An 18,846-nucleotide genomic window follows, 5' to 3' on the forward strand; every position below is an offset into this window, starting at 1 on the left:
ATGGGCCGTGTCGTACGACGCAGTGTGCTGGCTTCCTCCCTGCGGCCTCCCCAGGCTGGCCGGCCTCCCGACAGCCTCCAGATTCCCTCCCGCCATCCTCCCGCCTCGTCCCGCCTGCCCGCACCGCCTTCCGCCGCCGCGCTCCCTGAGGCAGCCCATGGCCGGACCCTGCTCGGCGCGGCTGCAGGGCGACGTGGCCGCCTTCACCGCTGCCCTGCGCACCCTGGTCAACAACCCCCAGTTCAGGTGAGGGCCCGGGCCGTGCCGCCTCCCCCCAGCCACGCCGAACCCCCGGCGGCTGCTCCGTGCTGTTTTCCCGCAGCCCCGAGCCCTCCCTGCCGGGGGGTTGGGGCCCGCAGGCAAGCTCGGGGAGCCCCGGGCAGCTGGTGGGGCCGACGTGGCTTGTGCAGCACTCCCCACACACCCGCATGACAACAGGAGTGCAGGGTTGCCCAGGTGTAGCCCATCCTGGACAACCATCATCTCTCAGGAGGAGGGAAAGTTCCCGGGTGTGCCCAGACCCCCTCTGTCCCTAGGCATGGTGCCAGCAGGGCAAGGCAGTGTCCCTGGATAAACCCTGTGCCGGGGCTCCTGCCCGTGCCAGGAATTGGGGTGCTGCATCCATTGAACTCCCGAGGGGCAGCTTCCTCCCTGCTCAGTTCCTCTCCCACCTGGCTTCATTGGTGCTTTACTCCAACCTCCCTGGAGGGCATTCGCCAGCCTAGCCATCCCTCCTCGCAGGGTTTGGCATTCCTGCTACTGCTTGCCAGAGCAGGGAGCAGAGATGGAGATGCTGCCCTGGCTTCCCTCACCTCCATGGTATGTCCTGCCTGGCTGTGGTCCTCTTCACCCGCTTCCTGCTGAGGCCTGCCCTGCCTATCTAAGGAACACCAGAGCTATTTAAGGAAATCCCCATTCCTGCTGAAATTTTTGGCCACCTAGAAGAGAAATCCCAGTGAAAACCCCCCAGCCACAGCACCAGGCAGTGGGGGAGTGGCTGGCAGTGCCTGGTCATTCTCAGCCTACGTCCTGCTGCTCGCATCTTGCAACCCGCAGCCCTTATCTAACGTCCTGCAGTCTGCATCCTGCAACCTGAAATCTGTGTTCTTCATCCATCTACTTCATCTCACATCCTGCATGCTTTCTCCTACAGTCGGTACCTCACAGCCTACACTCTGTAGCCTTTGTTCTGCATCCCACATCCTGCAACCTTCATCCCGCACCCATCCTGCAGCCTGTGTCCTGCATCCCAGACCTTGCATGCCGTAATCACAGCTGGCATCCCACGTATCACAGCCTGTATCCTGCATTCTGCTTACCCCTCTTGGCCTGTGGACCTCAACCACAGAACAGTTTATCACGGTCCCCCTTCCAGTAGCAGTCATGGAGGCCCCATCAGGCTCTGCTCACACCACCCATCCTGCCCCAGCTGTGTGTCTCCTGGTAGACACTTGGGATGGCCCAGATGTCCTTCCTTCTGGTGGGCACATTCACCTCCCTGTGGGGCACTCTGAGGGTCAGGCCATGGATTTGTGCATGTCTTCATGGCAGCCAGAATTTGGGTGGCACCTTCTGCTCATTGGCCTGCTGGGATGGAGGAAGGGACAAGGGGATGGATGGGCCATGGCCACAGGTGCACACAGGCTGGAGACTCCCTGTCCTTTGCCTGCTTCCTTTCCCCTGATCTTGCCCCCCTTTCCTGGGGCCATGGAGCTGGGGAACCCTTTTAGGGAGAGGAGTGTTATAGGGGATCAGGGCAATAGGATGGGCCCTGTGTCCCAATGTGTGCAACAGGCTGCCCTACTGGGTGGGCCAGTGCCAGCCCTGCTGGCAGCTATGCCAGAGGCTTCAAATCCCTGAGACGATGAGTCAGTTCCCATGAGTCAAGGAGGCTGATCCTGGTGACAGCCACACTTGCCTTGGCTCTGCTGTGCCAAAAGAGAAAGTCACTTTCTCCAGCTGTCCTTGCCTTTCTCTGCCCTGCTCGGTGCCAGCACCCTGGGCTCTTTGTGCCAGTACCTAGGGCTCTCCGTGCTTGCCAGAGGACCTGTCTTGCTCACCTTGCCTGCAGCATTCAAATAACTGGAAAGAGCCACCAACAAGGTCTCTCCTCTGTGCCCCTGTTGGGACAGACCCCTGGGTTAAAATTAAAGGGTACTGCCCCACTGTGACCGGCACTCAGCAGGTCCCTTCCTGTGTGCCCTGTCCCAGCCCAGGGCAGGCCGTGCCCTTGCTCTCCAGGCAGTGTGTCCCTCACGGTCCCCTCTCCCCTGCAGTGATGTGATGTTTGTGGTGGGCCGGGAGCAGCAGAAGGTGTTTGCGCACCGCTGTGTGCTGGCGTGCCGCTGCCAGGCGTTCCGCGGGATGCTCGGCCAGGCGCCAGTGGGCAGCCAGGACTCCTCCAGCAGCGTCCCACCCCAGGGCCCCTTCATCCTGGGCAACGTGCAGCCTGAGGTCTTCCTGGCTGTTATCGAGTTCCTCTACACCAACAGTGTCACCCTCAACAGTCACATCGTGAGTGGGAATGGGGCTGGTGGGGGCAATGGACATGGGAGGGACAAGAGGGGGATGCAGGGGAAGGGGGTGCTTTGCAGCTCTGGGTGTGCCAAAGTTGGAGGAGATGGTCTGTGTGATGTTCTCTGGCTGGCTAACAGTGCAATGAATGTGTGGGGTCTCAACCCAGCACAGTGGGGTGTCCAGAGCACCTTGTCCCAGCCTTGGGACATCTGGCTGTGCACACCCTGGATGGTGGGAATGAGGACACCACAGCAGGAGACCTAAATTTTTCTCCATGCAGCAGCCTTATTACCCATGCCCCACTCGAGAGCTCCCATGGAGGCAGGAGCACACCTGCCCTTTACCCTGGGCTGCTCTGCCCGTCCATGCCCCTGCACACTGATGCTAACAAGGTCCCCCTTGCCTGCAGGCGCTGGAGGTGCTGACCTCATCAGTGGAGTATGGCTTGCAGGACCTGTGCAAGGTACGACCCTTAGGCTGGGGACAGTGGTCTCTGAGTGTCCCCGGACTGGGCAGCACCCCAAGATGATCCCTGCATGGCTGGTAGCTGGAGGTGCCTCTGAGGAAAGCACCATGGTGCATCATGCAGGCTTGGCCCTGCTTCTCGATCCTGGAAGGTCTCTCCAGTGGGATCCCCCTTGGGCGGGGTGCAGCAGCGGCTGGGAATCCCACAGGGGAATCCCGAGAAATCATGGGGAAGGACATGGAGTTTCACATCTCCTGCATAGCAAAGGTCAGAAGGAAAGCCCCTGTGCCATCGCCCACGCGTGCTCTCCGGTCATCTGACAGGATGATGCAGTTAAAGAGAGCCCTGATCCTTGGGCGCAGTCAGCACCCCAGCTGTGGTGCTGCCAAGGGGATGCTGCTTCGGGTGGGAAGGTTTTGGGAAGGCAGCAGGGAGCAGAGAGGAAGGGTGGGAGCTGGACAAGGAGGGGGCAGGGAGCTGGAGCAGCTCGGTGCTGGGGAGGACAGCCAGGCCACGTCATCAGCCTGATTCCTGAATTACAGCCTGTCTGTACACGTGACTTGCCATCTCACACCCAGACTTCCCCTCCCTCCCCATCTTGCCGGGAAAGTACCTCAGGAGCTGAGGAATCATGGGCTCCTCTCTGCCAGGGCATTGGGATGGGACCTGTGGGAACAAGCCCAGCAAAAACCCAGATGTGGCACAGAGCTGTCAAACAGCTGTCTGGGCAGGGAAGGGATATAAGGGGTATAGCAGAAAGGGGGATCTAGTGCTCCTGTCACATGAGTCACACCCCACCACCCAGCAAATGTATCCTGAGGGGGATGACCTGCCTAGAGGAGGGATGGGAGGGAAAGGGGCTGACCAAGGACAGCTGGGGAAACCATGGCAGTGTGCCCAGCTGCAGGGTGACCTCATATCTCTCCTGCCAATGACTCAGGGCCCTTCTGCCCCAGGTGCCAGCTCCTCCCTGCATGTCACATCCCCTTGGGTTTCCCAGAGATTCTGGTAGGCAGCTGAGATAGGCAGGAGAGACGTCCCACTCACTGATAAACATGCTGGTCTGGCTGCATCCCACCTGCATCATCCATGTATGGGATGCAGCTGGAGATGCTGGTCCCCCAGCAGTCACAGCCAGAGCACAGCTGGCAGGCAGGGCTGGGGCAAAGCTGAGGTCACCCAATGCACTGCAGCTGGCACCAGGATTATGCCCTGTGGCAGAACATAGATGGCATTTGTAGACAGGGTTTGGGGACCTGCCTGGGGCTGTCAGATTGGCTGGGTTTGGTCACATCAATCTTGGTCCCTGGCTCCATCAGTGGCCAAGCTGGCTGCCTACATCCTCACTGCAAGACCTCATCCCACAGGCCATTGCTTATGAAACCCTTGAGGGGCTGGAGGTGCCATATTCCATGTGCTGGGAGCTCAGGGATGCTGAGAGTTGTGTGGGCAGATGGCAGGGTTGTGTCCCTCCCTCTGCCCACCCTCTCTCTGTCTGCCTTCCAGCTCTGTGTCAAGTTCATCAAGGACACACTGAGTGTGGAGCAGGTCTGCGAGGCCCTGCAGGTGAGAGTGACACCAGAAGGGTCACAAAGGGTTAAAAATAACCTGTACAATTTTGGGGCAGGAGCAGACTTGACCCTCCTGTTCTCAGCTGGACAGTGGGCAGGATTTCCCATTCACCCGTGGCCTGGCAGCTGCCTTGACAGCTCCCAGACCACTAGGATTGTACCAGGGATGCAAGGGACAGTGGGGCCACCAGAGCCTGGCAGAGAAGTGTCTTCACACTGCCCTGAGCAGGGCTGGCCAGAACTGCCCAGTGCCAGGGCTTTGTCATCATCTGCATGAAACTGGGAGGCACTGGGTTTTGGGGAGCCCAGTCCCAAAACCCCTGCTGAGAGGTGAGGCACCTAAAAATAGCCTTGGGAAGGTCCTAATGGCCCTGGCCATGCTACTTGGTGGGACCAAGGCTGCTCCCCTGAGAAGGGGAGTTTGTTTCATCTCCCATGAGCTGAAACAATCTTGGGGTGAGGTGCCTGCCCCAGAACACAGAGCTCCAGCCAGATGTGATGCCAGACCACTGCAACATAAACAGAGCTAAAACTGGTCCAGAGGAAACAAAACAAGAAACCCCAAAACCCCAGAACAAAACAAACCTGAAGAAAACAGCTTGCCTTCCCTCCCCACTTACGTCAGCGCTGGTCCCCTGCTGTGGTGGAGGGGGAGGTGATGTTCACCCTGCCTGTGCTGGTCCCAAGTACCCCACACACAGCTGTGGGGTAGGGACATGCCCTCCCGGTAACCAGATGGGCCGTGCCAGCCCTGGGACAGGCATTGCTCAGTAGAGCCGGGAGAAAATGGGAGCAACCCCCAGTTCCTGGTGCAGTGAGGGATGGCAGCTGTGGGTGAGGCTGGGGCTGGCACCAGGGGCCTGGGGCACTTGTGGAGGCCCTTTAAGCTGACCCTGTGCCCACACAAGGAGCACTGGGGACTGATGGTTTCACATGCCTGCAGTGTGACCTTGTGAGAACAACACCAGGGCCTCTCCCCCACTGTGGGCTGTGTGATGTCCCTGAGCAGTGGTGGAAAATCACACGTGCTGCTGAGGGTGGGGCTGGGTGACCGTTGTGTGCGTTAGAGCCACCAGAACATTTGTTGTGGTGTAGGCCAGAAAAGGAGGGGACCTTGGTGTCCCTTCCTCCCTACACTCTCACTGTGGTACCCAACCCAGAAGGATGTCTGCCTCACCTGTGTCCCTGAGAGTGCCCATGTTTCTGTAGGGCTTTGGCAGGGAGTCCCTCCTGCCCTGGACCCCTTTGCAGTGTCTGTGTTGTCTCACAGGCTGCAGTGACCTATGGGCAGGTGGACCTCCAGCAGCACTGCCTGGCCTTCATCGAGGGCTGCACGGCGGTACGTGATGGGGGAGCATGGTGTGGGGTACCCCAGGGCATGGCGGGGCACGTGGCATGGAAACACTGCATGAGGCGAGGGAGCAGGGCCCCTAAGGATGGGATACCTGGAGGCTGGGAGGGGAGCAAAGGGTATTTGGAGAGAAAATGCTGCGTGACGGGCAGCGGCAGGCTGGGGGGTACTGGAGTGCCAGGGGATTGGAGTTTGGGTTGGGGAATGCTGGGGTGCCAGGCAGGGATGGCACCAGGATGTGTCTGATGGATGGGGGTGGTGGTTGTGTGGGGTCCTGGTTCCAGTGCCCGGTGTTGTGGTGTGCTGGCAGGCAGTGGTGCGGACACAGGGCTTCCGTGAGCTCTCCGACGTGGTGTTGGCGCGGGTGCTGCGCAGTGACCGCCTGGCTGTGGACGAGCTGGACCTGGTGCAGGCTGTGCGGGAGTGGGCACACGTCAGCTCGGTGAGTGTCACACAAGCAGGGACCACCCACGGGTGCCTGGGCCCCCACCAACCTGGGCTGGGAATGTAGGCACCCTACCCCTGAGCCCAGGGCTCTGTGATGCACACAGAAGCTGTGTCACTCCCCCCAGGCCCCTGCCTCCCTTGGTGCCCAGAACATCACCGGCCTCATCCCTCACATCCTGATGTCTGACAGGCTGTCCTGGAGCGTCCGGTGCCAGAGGTGGCTGCCCTGCCCGTGAGGGAGCTGCGTCTGCCCTTGCTGGCACCCAGCGAACTGGTGACACTGGAGAGCTACAACCAGCAGGACCTCCTCATCCCGGTGAGCTGCTGACTGTTCTTAGCATCCTCATCCCGGTTAGCTCCTGACTGACCTCCAGGGGCACGAGGATGCTGCAGGATGGGCTGGGGAGGACCATGCTGTGGCCATGCTGATGCCCTCATCCCTCTCCCCATCCCCACAGGTGGAGAGCATCGCAGCAGCCTGGCGTGCCCACGCACTGAGGAAGGGCAGTGGGGTGCCCTCCCACCTCTGCTGTCCCCGCCGGGGCACGCGGCCCCGTGACCATCACCGTCACCTCGAGCCACACGCCAAGTAGGAGCTGGCAACGAGTTTTGTCCAGCCCAACCGGGGGCTCTGCAGTGAAGCAGGGTGTGGGGCTGGGCACAGATGCTTCTGTGGCCAAGAGCATCGATAAGGTGCTTTGTCCCATGTCACAGCGTTAGGGCCAGGGCAGGATGCCTGGGTCACCCCAAAAACTGATGTAGGGGCGGTGGGTAGGGTAGATCTGGGCTATGTGATGGGTGCAAGGACACTGCAGGCGGCCCAGGCAGTGACCCCAGAGTGGCGGGGCTGCAGGGATCCCTGCGGGATGGGGACCCAAGATGAGTTCCCCCTTCCCCGCGGCCGTGCTGCCCTCCCCCGGCAGCGGGGCCATGCTGCAGCGGGAGAGGGATCCGGCACCTGCCCGGGCAAGGGCACGGGGACCCTGGGGCTTGGAGGCGGGCAGGTAGGAGGGGACACACGGGCATCTTTGCACGCACCGCCGCACCGACAGGCTCCCATCCCCCGCGCCCCCCAAGCCCTGCCAGCAGGCCACACACACGTAGGACAGGCTGCCAGCCCCCCATGTGCCACACACACTCTACACACAGCGTGCAGCCCCCCCTTGCACCCCCCATCGTGTGTGTGTGCACAGAGCTGTGTCTGTCTCAAGCACACATATCCCCCTTCCAGCTGTGTTCCCCAGGAGAAAGGGCCGGACACAGCAGGTAATTTATATATAATATATATATTTACTCTTTAAAAATAAACCTTCGGTCCCCACTACCGCCTGTACAAACTACAAAAATAAACCTTTGCTCTTTTTGATATAAATAACTTAGATGGCGTGTTGGGGGGGAAGGGCTGCCCACCGTGCCCACGCCTGGCACGGGGACAGGGTCCCCAAGGCCACCCCTGCTCAGCGGCAGTGTTGGGGGGCTGGGGGGGCTGGGGCCGCAGGCACGGCAAACACCGCTGGAGTTAAAGTGCTGGGTAACGGCGCGGACGGTGCCCGGGATGGGGACGGGGACAGGGGCTGGCTGCAGGGACAGCCCCGTTGCACGGGGACACGGTGAGAAATACGGTTTCCCAGCAAGATGTGCCTGGTGGCACCGTGGGAGCCCACATCAGCATGCACTGTCCTGTGCGTGCTCAAGCCTGTGCCATCCCCTGGGCAGAGCACGAGTGTGACATGGGGGAGGCTGTGATCATGGGACAGCTCAGGGGCTTGGCGCAGCAAGGACCACTCCAAGGATCTTCCCCTTCCAAAACCCCGCCTGTGCTTTGGGGAGCAACAGGCTCCCTTTCTCCACTGTGGCACATCCATGATCTCCAGCCTTCCCATCCTTGCCGCTGGGGAAACTGAGGCACGGACTAGCATGTTGGAAAGGGTGAGCTGCCCGTGGAGTGGGGGCATGAACAGGTCTGTGCCCCCGGGTTCCTGCTGCCTCCAGTGGGCAAAGGGTCTGCCCGCTCCCTGCCTGCACCCTGGGCAGCCGGGCGAGGCTGTAGGCTGAGAAATAAATCTTTTAAAATAAGCTTAAAAATATATATCTCTCTATAGATAGTTTCCCTTTGCAATAAATAAAGGTGAGGGTGCCCACCCCAGGCGTTGCCCATGGCACGCCAGGGCATAGCTGGCTCTGGGGCTGCCCCCTTATCGGGACAGGGGGCATCAGGGCACCCTGTTGGGGTACCCCAGCTCATGGCCCGGGATGGGTAGTCCCGGGAGGAGGTGATGGGTAGCAGGCAGTGACCCCACAGAGGGGGAGCTGGCATGGCACCAAGTCCACCTTGCCAGCAGCTCCAGAAACAGAGGGGGGAGTTAGTGCTTCCATTTCTGGGGGGCAACAAGCCCAGGGCAGGATAACCCCAAGCCCTGGGTGACGAGACATGGCACCAACGGTACAGCCTCAGGTGAGGGACACGCGGGCACGGCATGGCCTGCACACAGCTTGCATAGAAGTGCCAGCCTGCCCTGCCAAGCCCCGGTGCAGGGTGCAGGGGGGCCGGTCCTCCTCAGCCAAGACCGCTCCGGCGATTAGCAGCACGACGCGGGCGACCCCGCTCTGCACCCTCCTGTGCCCACCGGGTGCTGGGGAGATACTCTGCCCAGGAACCAGCAATCTGCAGGGAGAGAGATTTGGGAGGTCACTTGGGTCCCTCCACACCCACTTCACACCCCCACGCTGCCATACACCAACCCTGGGTAGGGTGTCCCCAAGCTCACCTAGCGCCGGGCACCTGCCCCGTGGTGTCCCATGTTCTGCATCTCAAAGGTGTCAGGCACAGCAGTGCCACTGGTGCTGGGCTCGTCCAGGCAGTCCCGCTCACTGCTGGTGAAGCCCTCAGGGCTGAAGTTGGGGTAGGAGCCAGGCAGTGTGGGGTGCAGGGCCACCGTCACCGACGCAGTGGCCGTGACGGTGGTGTAGCTGCCGGCAGGACCCTGCAGGTGGGTGCTGTAGGTGGGCAGGGCTGTGGGGGGGGCTGGCCGGGTGCCTGGCGGGCCGGGCTGCGGGTGCTCTCGGGGCAGGGTGGTGCACGGCTCCCCGAAGGGCAGGGGGGCTGCAGGCTGAGGGCCAGAAGCCTCTTTCTTCCCCTGAATCTCCAGGCTGTCCTTGTAGGGCTTCAGCACCTGGAGGGGGAACGTGAAGCATGAGGATGAATGTGAGCATCCCTCTGGCAACACCACCAGCCCCCATCCCCCAACTCTATCCATGACCCTCTCCCTGGGGATGCAGGGGAGCTGGCAATGCCACAATGGGCAGAGACACTCACAGTGATGCGGGGGAAGCTGGGGTCCTTGCCAGCCTCCAGTAGGATGTGTGCTGGGGCGGGGGGCACGATGAAGGGTCCCCGTGGGCTGCCTGGCCCCACGCTCTCCGTGTAGTGCTCTGTGTCCGAGGGCTCAGGGAAGGTGGCGGGCCAGGCTGGAGCTCGCCGGACATACATTGCCCCAGGGCCCAGGCATGGGGGTACTGACTCCGGTGGGGGTAGGCAGGGGCCATTATCCACCAGGGATGCCTGGGGAGAGAAGACAGGTCAGAGGAGCCAGGGACAGAGGAGTATGGAGAAGTAGGGAGTATGGGCTGATGTGAGGATGGGGATGCAGGTGATACCAGGTGAAGCAGGGATGGGATCAAATGGATCAGGGAGGGATGGGGGAAGTTGAGCATGGGATGGGGCCGGAACAGGGTCAGGTAGGTATGGGGCAAGTAGGATATGGGTCAGAGAAAGGATTAGGTAAAGGAGGGATGGTACCAGGCAATGGATGGACTGGGGTTCGAGATGAGGTTGGGACTGGACAAGGCAAAGATGGATAAAGGGCGAAAGGTGCACAGGGAGAGGGGCAATGGGGGATGGAGAGAGGTGGGTACAGGGTTGGGAGGACCAGGGAGAGGCAGAATGGAGGGGTCTTGTACCTCAGGGGGTGGCCCGATGACAGAGAGCAGGACGGGCAGAAGCACCAGCCCGTTGAGCAGCCCCAGCAGCGTCAGGATGGTCAGCACCGCAAAGAAATACCTGATGGGGCCACAGGCACACGGGGTCAGCAGGCACAGCCATCATGAACCACATCCTATCCCAAATATGGCTTCCCATGCCACACACCTTGGCCCTGCCATGTCTCCCCCAGCCTCCAGGCAAGATGGAATGGAAGTCCCCAGCAAGACATCCTCCCCAGCTGCCCCACATCCCCACCACCAGACGGGAGGCCGCCCCACCTACCAGCCCCCACTGCCAAGGCTTTTGTAGGGCAGCAAGTGGCTGCTTTACCTTTCTTCAGTGCTCACCTCATGATGAAGTCAAACTCAGAACCAGCCAGCATGAGGACACCCAGGAGGGTGGAGACAGCACCATCCATCACAGGGGCAAAAGTGTGCTCCAGTGCTGCGGCTGAGCGCACGTTCCTGCTCCCCGCAGCTGTCAGGAATCCCTGAGTGGGATGGAAATGTCATGCAGGGCTGTCCCTGTGTGCCACCCATGATGGGCCATCCATCAGCACATGGCCAAGGGGATGAGGGTGCCAGGGAGTGGAAACTGGGATCTGCCTGTGCTCACCAGGGCCACATGGACTGTAAACTCCACACCAATGCCCACCGAGGCGATGAGGATGACCACGGGGATGGCGCTCAGCTTGATGCCCATCAGCCCCATGATGCCAAACAATTCCACAGCCATCATGGCCAGGATGGAGACCTGGAGGGTGGTGGGGTCAGTGAGGGATGGCTTTGACTGGCTGTCCCCTCTCCCTGGCAAACCTGATCCTACTCCATATAGGGAAGCCTCACTCACTGACCCTTTTCCCTCTATTTGGGGTGTCCTGTCCCATTTTCTGGGCGTAGCCCTCACCCTGCTCTGCATGGATGTCATCAAACCCCTGCCCACTACACACATTTCCTTCATAACGGGTTCCCTGACCCCTCCATATGCCACCTCCATATGGGTGTTCCCCTCACATTCTTCTACCTGGATGTTTCCAGGGCCCCCTGTTCCCTTCATCGAGGATATAACTGATCCCTCCATACAGAGTCCCCCACCTACTGCCACTCCCATATGGGTGTCCCTTTCCCCCAGGGTGGCCCTGCCCACTCCATCACCCAATTCCCATGAAGCAGGTACTCAGGGACACTCAGCAGGATGGGAGAAAGGCTGGATGCCCCCGACCCCACTCATCAGGACCATCCCCATGCATCAGGGTGCGTACTCACGATGATGCCGGCGGTCCAGGGGTTGAGCAGCAGCAGGGCGCAGACGAAGAAGGTGCAGGCCAGTAGGATGCTGATGGCCAGCAGGAACCAGTGCCGCAGGCCAATGTACTGCTCCCAGAAGAGGAAGGGGTAGCCGCTGGGGTAGCTCAGCACGCCGTGGCGCTGGGCGGCCTCCCGGCAGATGGCCCGTACGCTCTCAATCGCCTCCACGAAGTCAGACGTGCGACGCAGCCCGCTCAGGTAGAAAGGGAACTGGGCGAACTCCAGCGGCTGGGCTGCTGGGACTGGTGAGGAAATCCCAGGCAGTATGAGGTGTAGAAGGTGTCGGGGGGGATGATGCCATTCTCATCCACCAGTACAGGCAGTATGGATGTACAGGCAGCATGAGAGCACTACAGTCACACCAGCCTGAGTGCATCTTGGGCAGCCTGATGCCTGGCTGGGTAACGCAGGCCTGGGGAGTGTGTAGGGATCAGACTGGGGTCAAGGAGGAGGGCATTTCTCTGCATGCAGGATTTTTGTGCATTAGCAGCTTACTCTTTGTAGTGAGATGCTCATGGGCTGGAGCAGGGGTATGTTGCTAAGGGCACAGGGAATTTATGGTGGGTTACTCAGGGCGTGGGGTGCAGGAGGATGAAGGTGAAGCATGTGGAAGCAAGGCAGTTTACCTGATGGGGTAAGGGATGTGGGGGGTTTCCCTTCAGGGCAAAAAGGTGTGGGGAGTGGGGTACTCTGCAGGAGGATGCTGGGGGCAGAGGAGCACTGGGGAGCCCACCATGCTCACTCACTTCGCAGATTCTCGCCCGTGGTGTCGTACTTGTCATGAATCCACTCAGGGGGTGGGGGGTAGAAGTTGGCCTGGGAGGCGGCAAAGCCCAGGGGGTCGTTGCTGGCCCACACCGTCAGGCAGATGTAGAAGGTGTCAGGGGGGATGATGCCATTCTCATCCACCAGCCGCCGCGTGGTCAGCTACAGGAGAGACCGGGAGCAGGCATGAGCTGGGCAGCTGGGGTGGAGTCATCCCCAGCCCAGTCAGCCCAGCCCTGTCACTACTCACCTGATTGAAGTTGAAGGGCTCCTTCTTGTTGCCAGTCTGGATGAGGAGCTTGTAGGCCAGTGCCCCATCCTCGGAGCCGTTGCGGTAGCTGTCATGGGTGATGCGCCCGGCCTGCCAGTCCCTGTCAAAGGTGGCCTGGAGCCCTGGGGATGCAGCATGGGGGATGAGTATCCCTGGGGACACACCACCCTGCACACCACCCCATGTGGCCCAGGGAGTGTGGTGCCAGAGGGATGGGCACAGAAACCCCAGGGCTCGGCTTCCAGTGCTGGGCACCTTGGAACCACACTCCCCATGGTACTGCACACAAGGGAAGGCATTCCCAGGCCAGTGGGGAGCATGCAGGCTGGGGAAAGGACTGTCAGGCAGGGGAGGTCATGGAGAAGAGGCATGTCCCTCACCTCGTAGCCAGTCCTGGAAGTAATGGAGCCACATTTTGGGTAGGTCGCGGTTGCCCTCCCGCACCACATACTTGACGGTGCTGAAGGCCTGGTGCAGACTCAGCAGGGCAGCCTGGGCACCCGGGTAATGGAAGCCACCCTTGGTGACAATGAACATGTTGTAGAAGGAGAAGTACTTGAACTGGGCTGAGATGAAAGCGTGTGCCTTGGTGTCCCGTGGCACGATGTCCGTCAGGTAGAGGCCATCATGCACCATGGTGGTGCCATAGAGGCTCAGCCCCAGCAGCGCCAGGAACAGCACCACCACTACCGCCTGTGGGGACAGAAGGCTGGTCAGGCAGGTTCCTGTGCCACCCACCTGCTTTGAGTGGCACCACCACCAGGGCTGCCCCCACCTCACCTTGGTCCGGGTGCGCAGGAGCAGCGGGGCGTACTTCTCCCGGGCGAAGTCAGCGAGGCTCCAGCGACAGAAGGGCAGGGGGACACACTCCCGCCCACCCTTGGCCTCATCCAGCTGGGACAGCAGATCCCGGGTGGAGCTGGATGGGGCGAAGACCTGCGAGCCCAAAGGGTCAGCGTGCGGCAGGAGGACAGCAGGTGAGGTGCACACCTGGGAGGTGGGTGGCAGGACGGTGACAATGTGGTGGCCTGAGGGGTCACACCGGGTGAAGGCTTGCACGGTGGTGGTGATCTGGGTGCTGGTGGCCATGCCAGGGTGCCCATAAGGAGATGGGTGGCAAGCGTGGTTGTCGTTGGCGTCAGCAAGCTCTTGGGGCTGGATCTGGATGACCCGCGAGGAGCAAGGGCTGCATGGAGAAAGTGAAGGAGCAGAGAGAGAAGGAGATGTTTAGTCACCCCAGTGACAGAGAGAGCACTGGGGTCAGACCCATCCCAGCCAGCCTGATGCTGATACCTGTAGAAGCAGCAGAGGATGTCAAGCCGGCGTTTCTCCCGGCGGTGCAGGTCCAGGCTCAGGATAGCAGGAAAAACAAAGAGCACCATGGCGAAGTTGAACACCACAACCACTGCAGCCTGCAGGTATTGAGGGACACACATCAGAGCAGGGTCCGGCCATCCCTTCCCATCCCCTGGAAAGGGACCATGTCCCTACCTGGAGGGAGAAGGCGCGCAGAGCAGGGATAGGCACCAGGGCTGCCATGAAGAAGGCGATCATGTTGCTGACAGAGGTGAGAGCCACACTGGTCCCCGTGCGCTTCAGACACTCGCCCGTCCGCTCCTGCAGGGACAGAGAAGGGGTGGTGAGAGGGACCATGGGGAGGCAGGAGGAAGCCAAGAAGCTCCCGGGCAGCGCTCAGTGCTCACCTTGAAGGGGATGTGCTGGCTCATCTCAGTAAAGGCGTGAGCCAAGAGGAACATGTCATCCACCCCAATGCCGAGGGCCAGGAAGGGCAGGACCTGCCACAGAGCAGTTGGTGTCAGTAGAGGGACATGGCCACCATTTGAGAGGGGACTTGGCCACCCCAGAGCCCCCAGGGTCCTGCCCACCTCACAGTACCCAGCTCTTTCCCCAGCACATACCTGGGTGGTGGCTGCATTGAAGGAGATGCCCAGCAGTGAGCAAAGCCCCAGGCCAGAGGCAACGGAGAGAGCCACAAGCAGGACCCCAGCCAGGCCCACAGCCCCTTGGGACTTGGAGCAGTCCCACCGCAGCATGGTGACACAGGCGTAGGCCAGCTGGAAGAGCACAGTGGGTTAGCAGGGAGAGGGGGGCGATGGAGGGCTGGCGGAGGACTGAGAAGGGGCACACGCACCATGAGGAGGTAGCCCCCAGCCACCCGGATGACGCTGACGTCAGAGAAGGACTTCATGATGTCGTTGAGCGTGGTGGTGGAGAAAGCGTGGACGCTCTGTGTGGCGTTGGGAGGGATGGAGTCCTGTGCCAGCTGCCAGAGGTGCACCCCATTAGAGGAGTCAGGACCCCCCTGCTCTACAGTACACCCGCCCCAGAGCCATTCAGGGTGTCAGCATCACCACTGACAGTCCCCAGGGACCCACCGGACCACAAGAGAGTAGTGCCAGGACCTGTGGCCACATGAAAACCTGGGCACAGAGGGACACCATGCACAGGCTCACCCCTGCCCAGCCCCATGTGGGGGCTGTTCCTGGTGCTCACCTCCACAAATTTCCTCTGCCAGGCTTCCAGGATGGCTCCCGCCTTCTCCTCGCTCCAGCTGATGTCATGGATCTCGTAGTCATCCTTGAAGTGCTCATAGAGCTGCCGGGGGCTCATGAGGAGGAACATGGTCTGCAGGGCCTCGGCGCTGGGGGACAGGCACGCACCTCGCTGGGACCGGCTGCAGCGCCCCAGGATGCAGGAATGGGTCCATCCCCCACCCCACAGCACCCATCCCCATCACAGACACCCAGGAGAGGACCCAGGCATCCTGCCTCCCTGCCCGGCCTTGCTCCAAAGTGCTGCCTTGCTCACTGGCCCCACACATCAACCTCCCAGACAGCCCCACAGCCCCTCCTGCAGCCAGGGCAGGTGTCCTGCCCTGTGCCTGAGGATGTCCACACTACAGCAGCTCTCACCGTAGCAGCTTGCCCTGGGAGTCTTTGGTTGTGCCGCCTAAAATCAGCTCCTGCTGCCAGCGCATGAACTTCCTGGAGAAGCCGTGGCAGCCCCCCGAGAGTTCAGCCGGGATGTCGGGGCTCTGCAGGTGGAGGGGAGGTGTCAGGATCATGGGGCAGGCAGGAGAGCAGTAAGCCCCCACACCCAATGCTGGTCTTCATGACTGTGACCCACCTGCTGGCTCTGCTTGTTGGGGGCACTGGGGGGACACTGGGGGTCCTGGGGATCCAGGCAGGGCCGCTCCATGTAAGCCTGTCCCACCTCTGCCTTGTCTAGCAGCTCTTTGAAGCCTTCCAAGGATGTGAACTGCCCCAGCTCCTCCATCAGCTGCAGAGGGTCCAGGTTGCTCCACTGGATGTCTGGGCGGCCCCTGGGCAGAGAGCAGCACTGGGGTCATGGGGGATGCCAAAACCACATGCAGTACCACCACCGCCGTTGCCAACCCATCCTGTGGATGCTGGGGGTGCCCTCAAAGGCAGGATGTGAGGATGCAGACGAGCAGCATCAGTCTCCAGAGCATCCCTTACCCCCTCCCGGGGCCGCCCACAGCATCCCCCGTGCCCTGTGCACCGCAGCAGGCCATGCCCCGAGTCAAGTAGCGTGCTTGATCCTGTTAGTCCGGGACAAAGCGGGGGGAGCCGGCCCTGCTGCCTGGCCCCGCTTTGTGTGAGCAGTCAGGCCGATTACTGCCCGTGGGCTAACATCTTGATAGAGGGGAGCAGGCAGGCAATAGCTCCTGGTATCCCTTACAGCCCTTCCTGCCATTTTCCCCCAGGCTTCAGAGTTTGAGGCTCAGCAGAGGTCCTGGAGGCTCAGCACAGTGCTGGGCATGGAGTAGGTTCTTGGAGGTCCAGCAGGACCCCACAGGACTTGGATACCCAGGAAAAGGGTTTTTCCCATTGCCTGCAGATGCTCTGCTCCCTCCACCCCAGCCTGGGGAGCTGGGGGCCAGCTTCCAGCCTCACTTGGCTTCTTTTTTAGGACAGAAAGGACACACAAAAAAGCCAATAACCCAGCCCAGTGCTCCAAAGAGGGGAAGAAAAAGCCCCGAGCAAGTGTGGGCTCTGGGGAGAAACACAGCCTAATAATTCATGAAGGCTGGCTGGGCCAGAGCCGGCCGCTCGAGATTCCCACATACCAACCGGAGCTGCTGCTGCTTCCAAAGAGAGCCCCTTTTATCTGCTTTCGCTTGCTTCACTGAGCCAGGGCAAATCCCTTTGTCTTTCCACAGATTGCTGCTCTTTGTTCTCCCAGCTCCCGCCCCGCTCACCCCTCGGCGTTAAAAAGGGGGACGAGTCCCCATGGGCTGGCCGGCACTCAGCCGGGGTGCCCGCCTGGGTACCCGTTCACTCGGCTGCGAGGAGAGTTGAGTCCCATCACTGCTCCGGTGCCACCCTGCCTGCCACGTACCCCAGGCCCAGGACGCTGCCCACCCTGGCAGGCAATGCCACCAGCATCCCGTTGGGCACAGACACCCCAGCCCCACTTGCTCCTGCTCCCTGCAGTTCCCCCAGCCTGGGATGGGGAGAACCTGAGGTGTTGGGGGGGCAAAACCAGCCCCCTAGTCCTGGCTGGGGATGCTGCGGCCCCTTCCCCCTCCTCCCATCCACAGCAGCCTGAATAAGGCCACTATTTCATCTATTTGGCAAGGGGCAGCTTTCAGAGCAGCATTAGCATGAGAAAGCACAGGGCTGCGTTTACTGACAATGCACAAGCCGCCCCAGCTCTCCCGGACAAACACACCCGTAAACAGAAGGAATGTGGGGGAGGCTCCCCTGGCCCAGCCCGGGGTCCCCAGCCCCACCACCGTGGTGCGAGGAGCTGGCTGGGAGTCACTCGCCACCCAGCCCAGGAATTCTGTGCCCTCCGCACCCCTGGACACAGCTCAGGAGCGTGGGTGCCCCCTCACAATCGTGGCACCCACAAAGCGCTACCAGGGGCAGGAGAGCAGCCTCAGGGACTGCCCGCAGCACAACCACTGTCCCCGCATCCCCATCCCTGGCTGGTGGGAAAGCTCGGCATGGCAGGGATGGGCAGCTCCTGCCTGCGGGCTGCAGCCCCCCTGCAGCAGTGCAGCCCTACCTGTGCCACCGAGGCCAGGCAGGGGAGGACAGGGACCTGTCCCCAGGGTGTTGACCCAGCAAGACAGCAATGGTGGTGGGACCAACCTAGGGCTGAGCAGGACAGGCTGCAGCAGCACTGAGGCACCTTAGAGCAGGCAGAGCCAAGCTGCAAAGGGAGGTCAAGCACAGCCCCTCGGCAGCATCCCCAGCTCCTGCTCCCACCCATGGCCCTCCCACGCCTCAGGACAGTGCCACACACACACTCACGGGAGATAGGCTGAGCCTCCCTGCAGCTTGGAGCCCTCCCAGAAGCAGTCCAGTGGTGTCAGGATCACACAGGGGAACAGCTTCTCTATCATCTGTAGGAGGAGATGCAAGGGGTCAGCAGGGAGGGATCAGACCCACAGTCTCCCCCAGCCTTGCTGGGCCTTCCCACATCCAGCCAGCAGTGCTTTCACAGCACCTGGGGCTGACAAGCCCTGTCCCCACCACAGCCCGTCCACTGCCATTCTTTGATGGACTGATCCCGTGGGTCAACAGCCACCCCCAGCGGCTCCGGGGGCCATCTGTGACCAGCACTTACCCTCTCGATCATGCCGTTCTCAATGATGGGGACACCCGACTTGTAGCAGATCTTGTTCAAATCCCACGATCTGGAAAGGCAGAAGGAGGAGCTGAGAATGGGCATATCCCACCGGGGACATGACAAAGGGTAGGGGGATGTGCGGGCACGGTGGGGGTCCCCGTCCCCCATCTGGAGCCGGACTCACTTTCCGTACAGTGAGACTTGAACCTTGCTGGCAGCCAGGGCCGCCTCGAGGTGGAGCTGCAGGGCCTCCTGCGTCAGGATGTTATCCCCATCCCTCTTCGGGGTCTGGATCAACATCTGGGAGGTGTAGACGGACTCCTCGCCCAACTTCTCCTTGGTGTAGCGCAGCTCCTGGCTCACACGGCTGCCCGCTGTGGAGGGGACCATGATGTGCCCTGTCAGTGCCAGGGCAGGCAGAGCCCCCATCCCACCAATTTGTCCTGCCCACTAGGATGCCCAGGGACTGGGATGAGTGGAATCAAGGCCGCGCAGCATCAGATGGTGCCACAATTGCTGCATCCTCTGGGTGCTCACACCCAAGGGA

At 61.2% G+C, this 18,846-nt stretch overlaps 2 protein-coding genes across 2 annotated transcripts in view; one reads left to right on the top strand and one right to left on the bottom strand.

Moving 5' to 3' along the window:
* Positions 1-8,990, top strand: BTBD19 (BTB domain containing 19). Its single transcript, XM_069023228.1, is given in 10 exon segments — positions 1-36; positions 39-134; positions 137-246; positions 2,277-2,514; positions 2,927-2,980; positions 4,490-4,549; positions 5,825-5,893; positions 6,216-6,347; positions 6,543-6,668; positions 6,811-8,990. Coding segments are annotated over 10 exon segments (1,056 nt in total). The 3' UTR covers positions 6,946-8,990.
* PTCH2 (patched 2) overlaps positions 8,079-18,846 on the bottom strand; it is a 20,910-nt gene continuing 10,142 nt past the window's right edge. The window contains exons 3-24 of the mRNA XM_069022334.1: positions 18,484-18,673; positions 18,297-18,366; positions 17,981-18,072; positions 15,825-16,020; positions 15,611-15,732; positions 15,192-15,339; positions 14,830-14,961; positions 14,597-14,752; positions 14,381-14,473; positions 14,169-14,294; positions 13,971-14,089; positions 13,458-13,863; positions 13,058-13,370; positions 12,657-12,799; positions 12,388-12,568; positions 11,600-11,883; positions 10,950-11,087; positions 10,682-10,824; positions 10,313-10,412; positions 9,669-9,914; positions 9,121-9,525; positions 8,079-9,017 (exon numbers count right to left, since the gene is read on the bottom strand). Coding sequence (XP_068878435.1) covers positions 9,121-9,525; positions 9,669-9,914; positions 10,313-10,412; positions 10,682-10,824; positions 10,950-11,087; positions 11,600-11,883; positions 12,388-12,568; positions 12,657-12,799; positions 13,058-13,370; positions 13,458-13,863; positions 13,971-14,089; positions 14,169-14,294; positions 14,381-14,473; positions 14,597-14,752; positions 14,830-14,961; positions 15,192-15,339; positions 15,611-15,732; positions 15,825-16,020; positions 17,981-18,072; positions 18,297-18,366; positions 18,484-18,673 — 3,803 coding nt within the window. The 3' untranslated portion in view covers positions 8,079-9,017. The remainder of the gene's footprint in view (positions 9,018-9,120; positions 9,526-9,668; positions 9,915-10,312; positions 10,413-10,681; positions 10,825-10,949; positions 11,088-11,599; positions 11,884-12,387; positions 12,569-12,656; positions 12,800-13,057; positions 13,371-13,457; positions 13,864-13,970; positions 14,090-14,168; positions 14,295-14,380; positions 14,474-14,596; positions 14,753-14,829; positions 14,962-15,191; positions 15,340-15,610; positions 15,733-15,824; positions 16,021-17,980; positions 18,073-18,296; positions 18,367-18,483; positions 18,674-18,846) is intronic.

The sequence above is a fragment of the Aphelocoma coerulescens genome, chromosome 8 (assembly GCF_041296385.1).
Source record: "Aphelocoma coerulescens isolate FSJ_1873_10779 chromosome 8, UR_Acoe_1.0, whole genome shotgun sequence".
Lineage (NCBI taxonomy): Eukaryota > Metazoa > Chordata > Aves > Passeriformes > Corvidae > Aphelocoma > Aphelocoma coerulescens.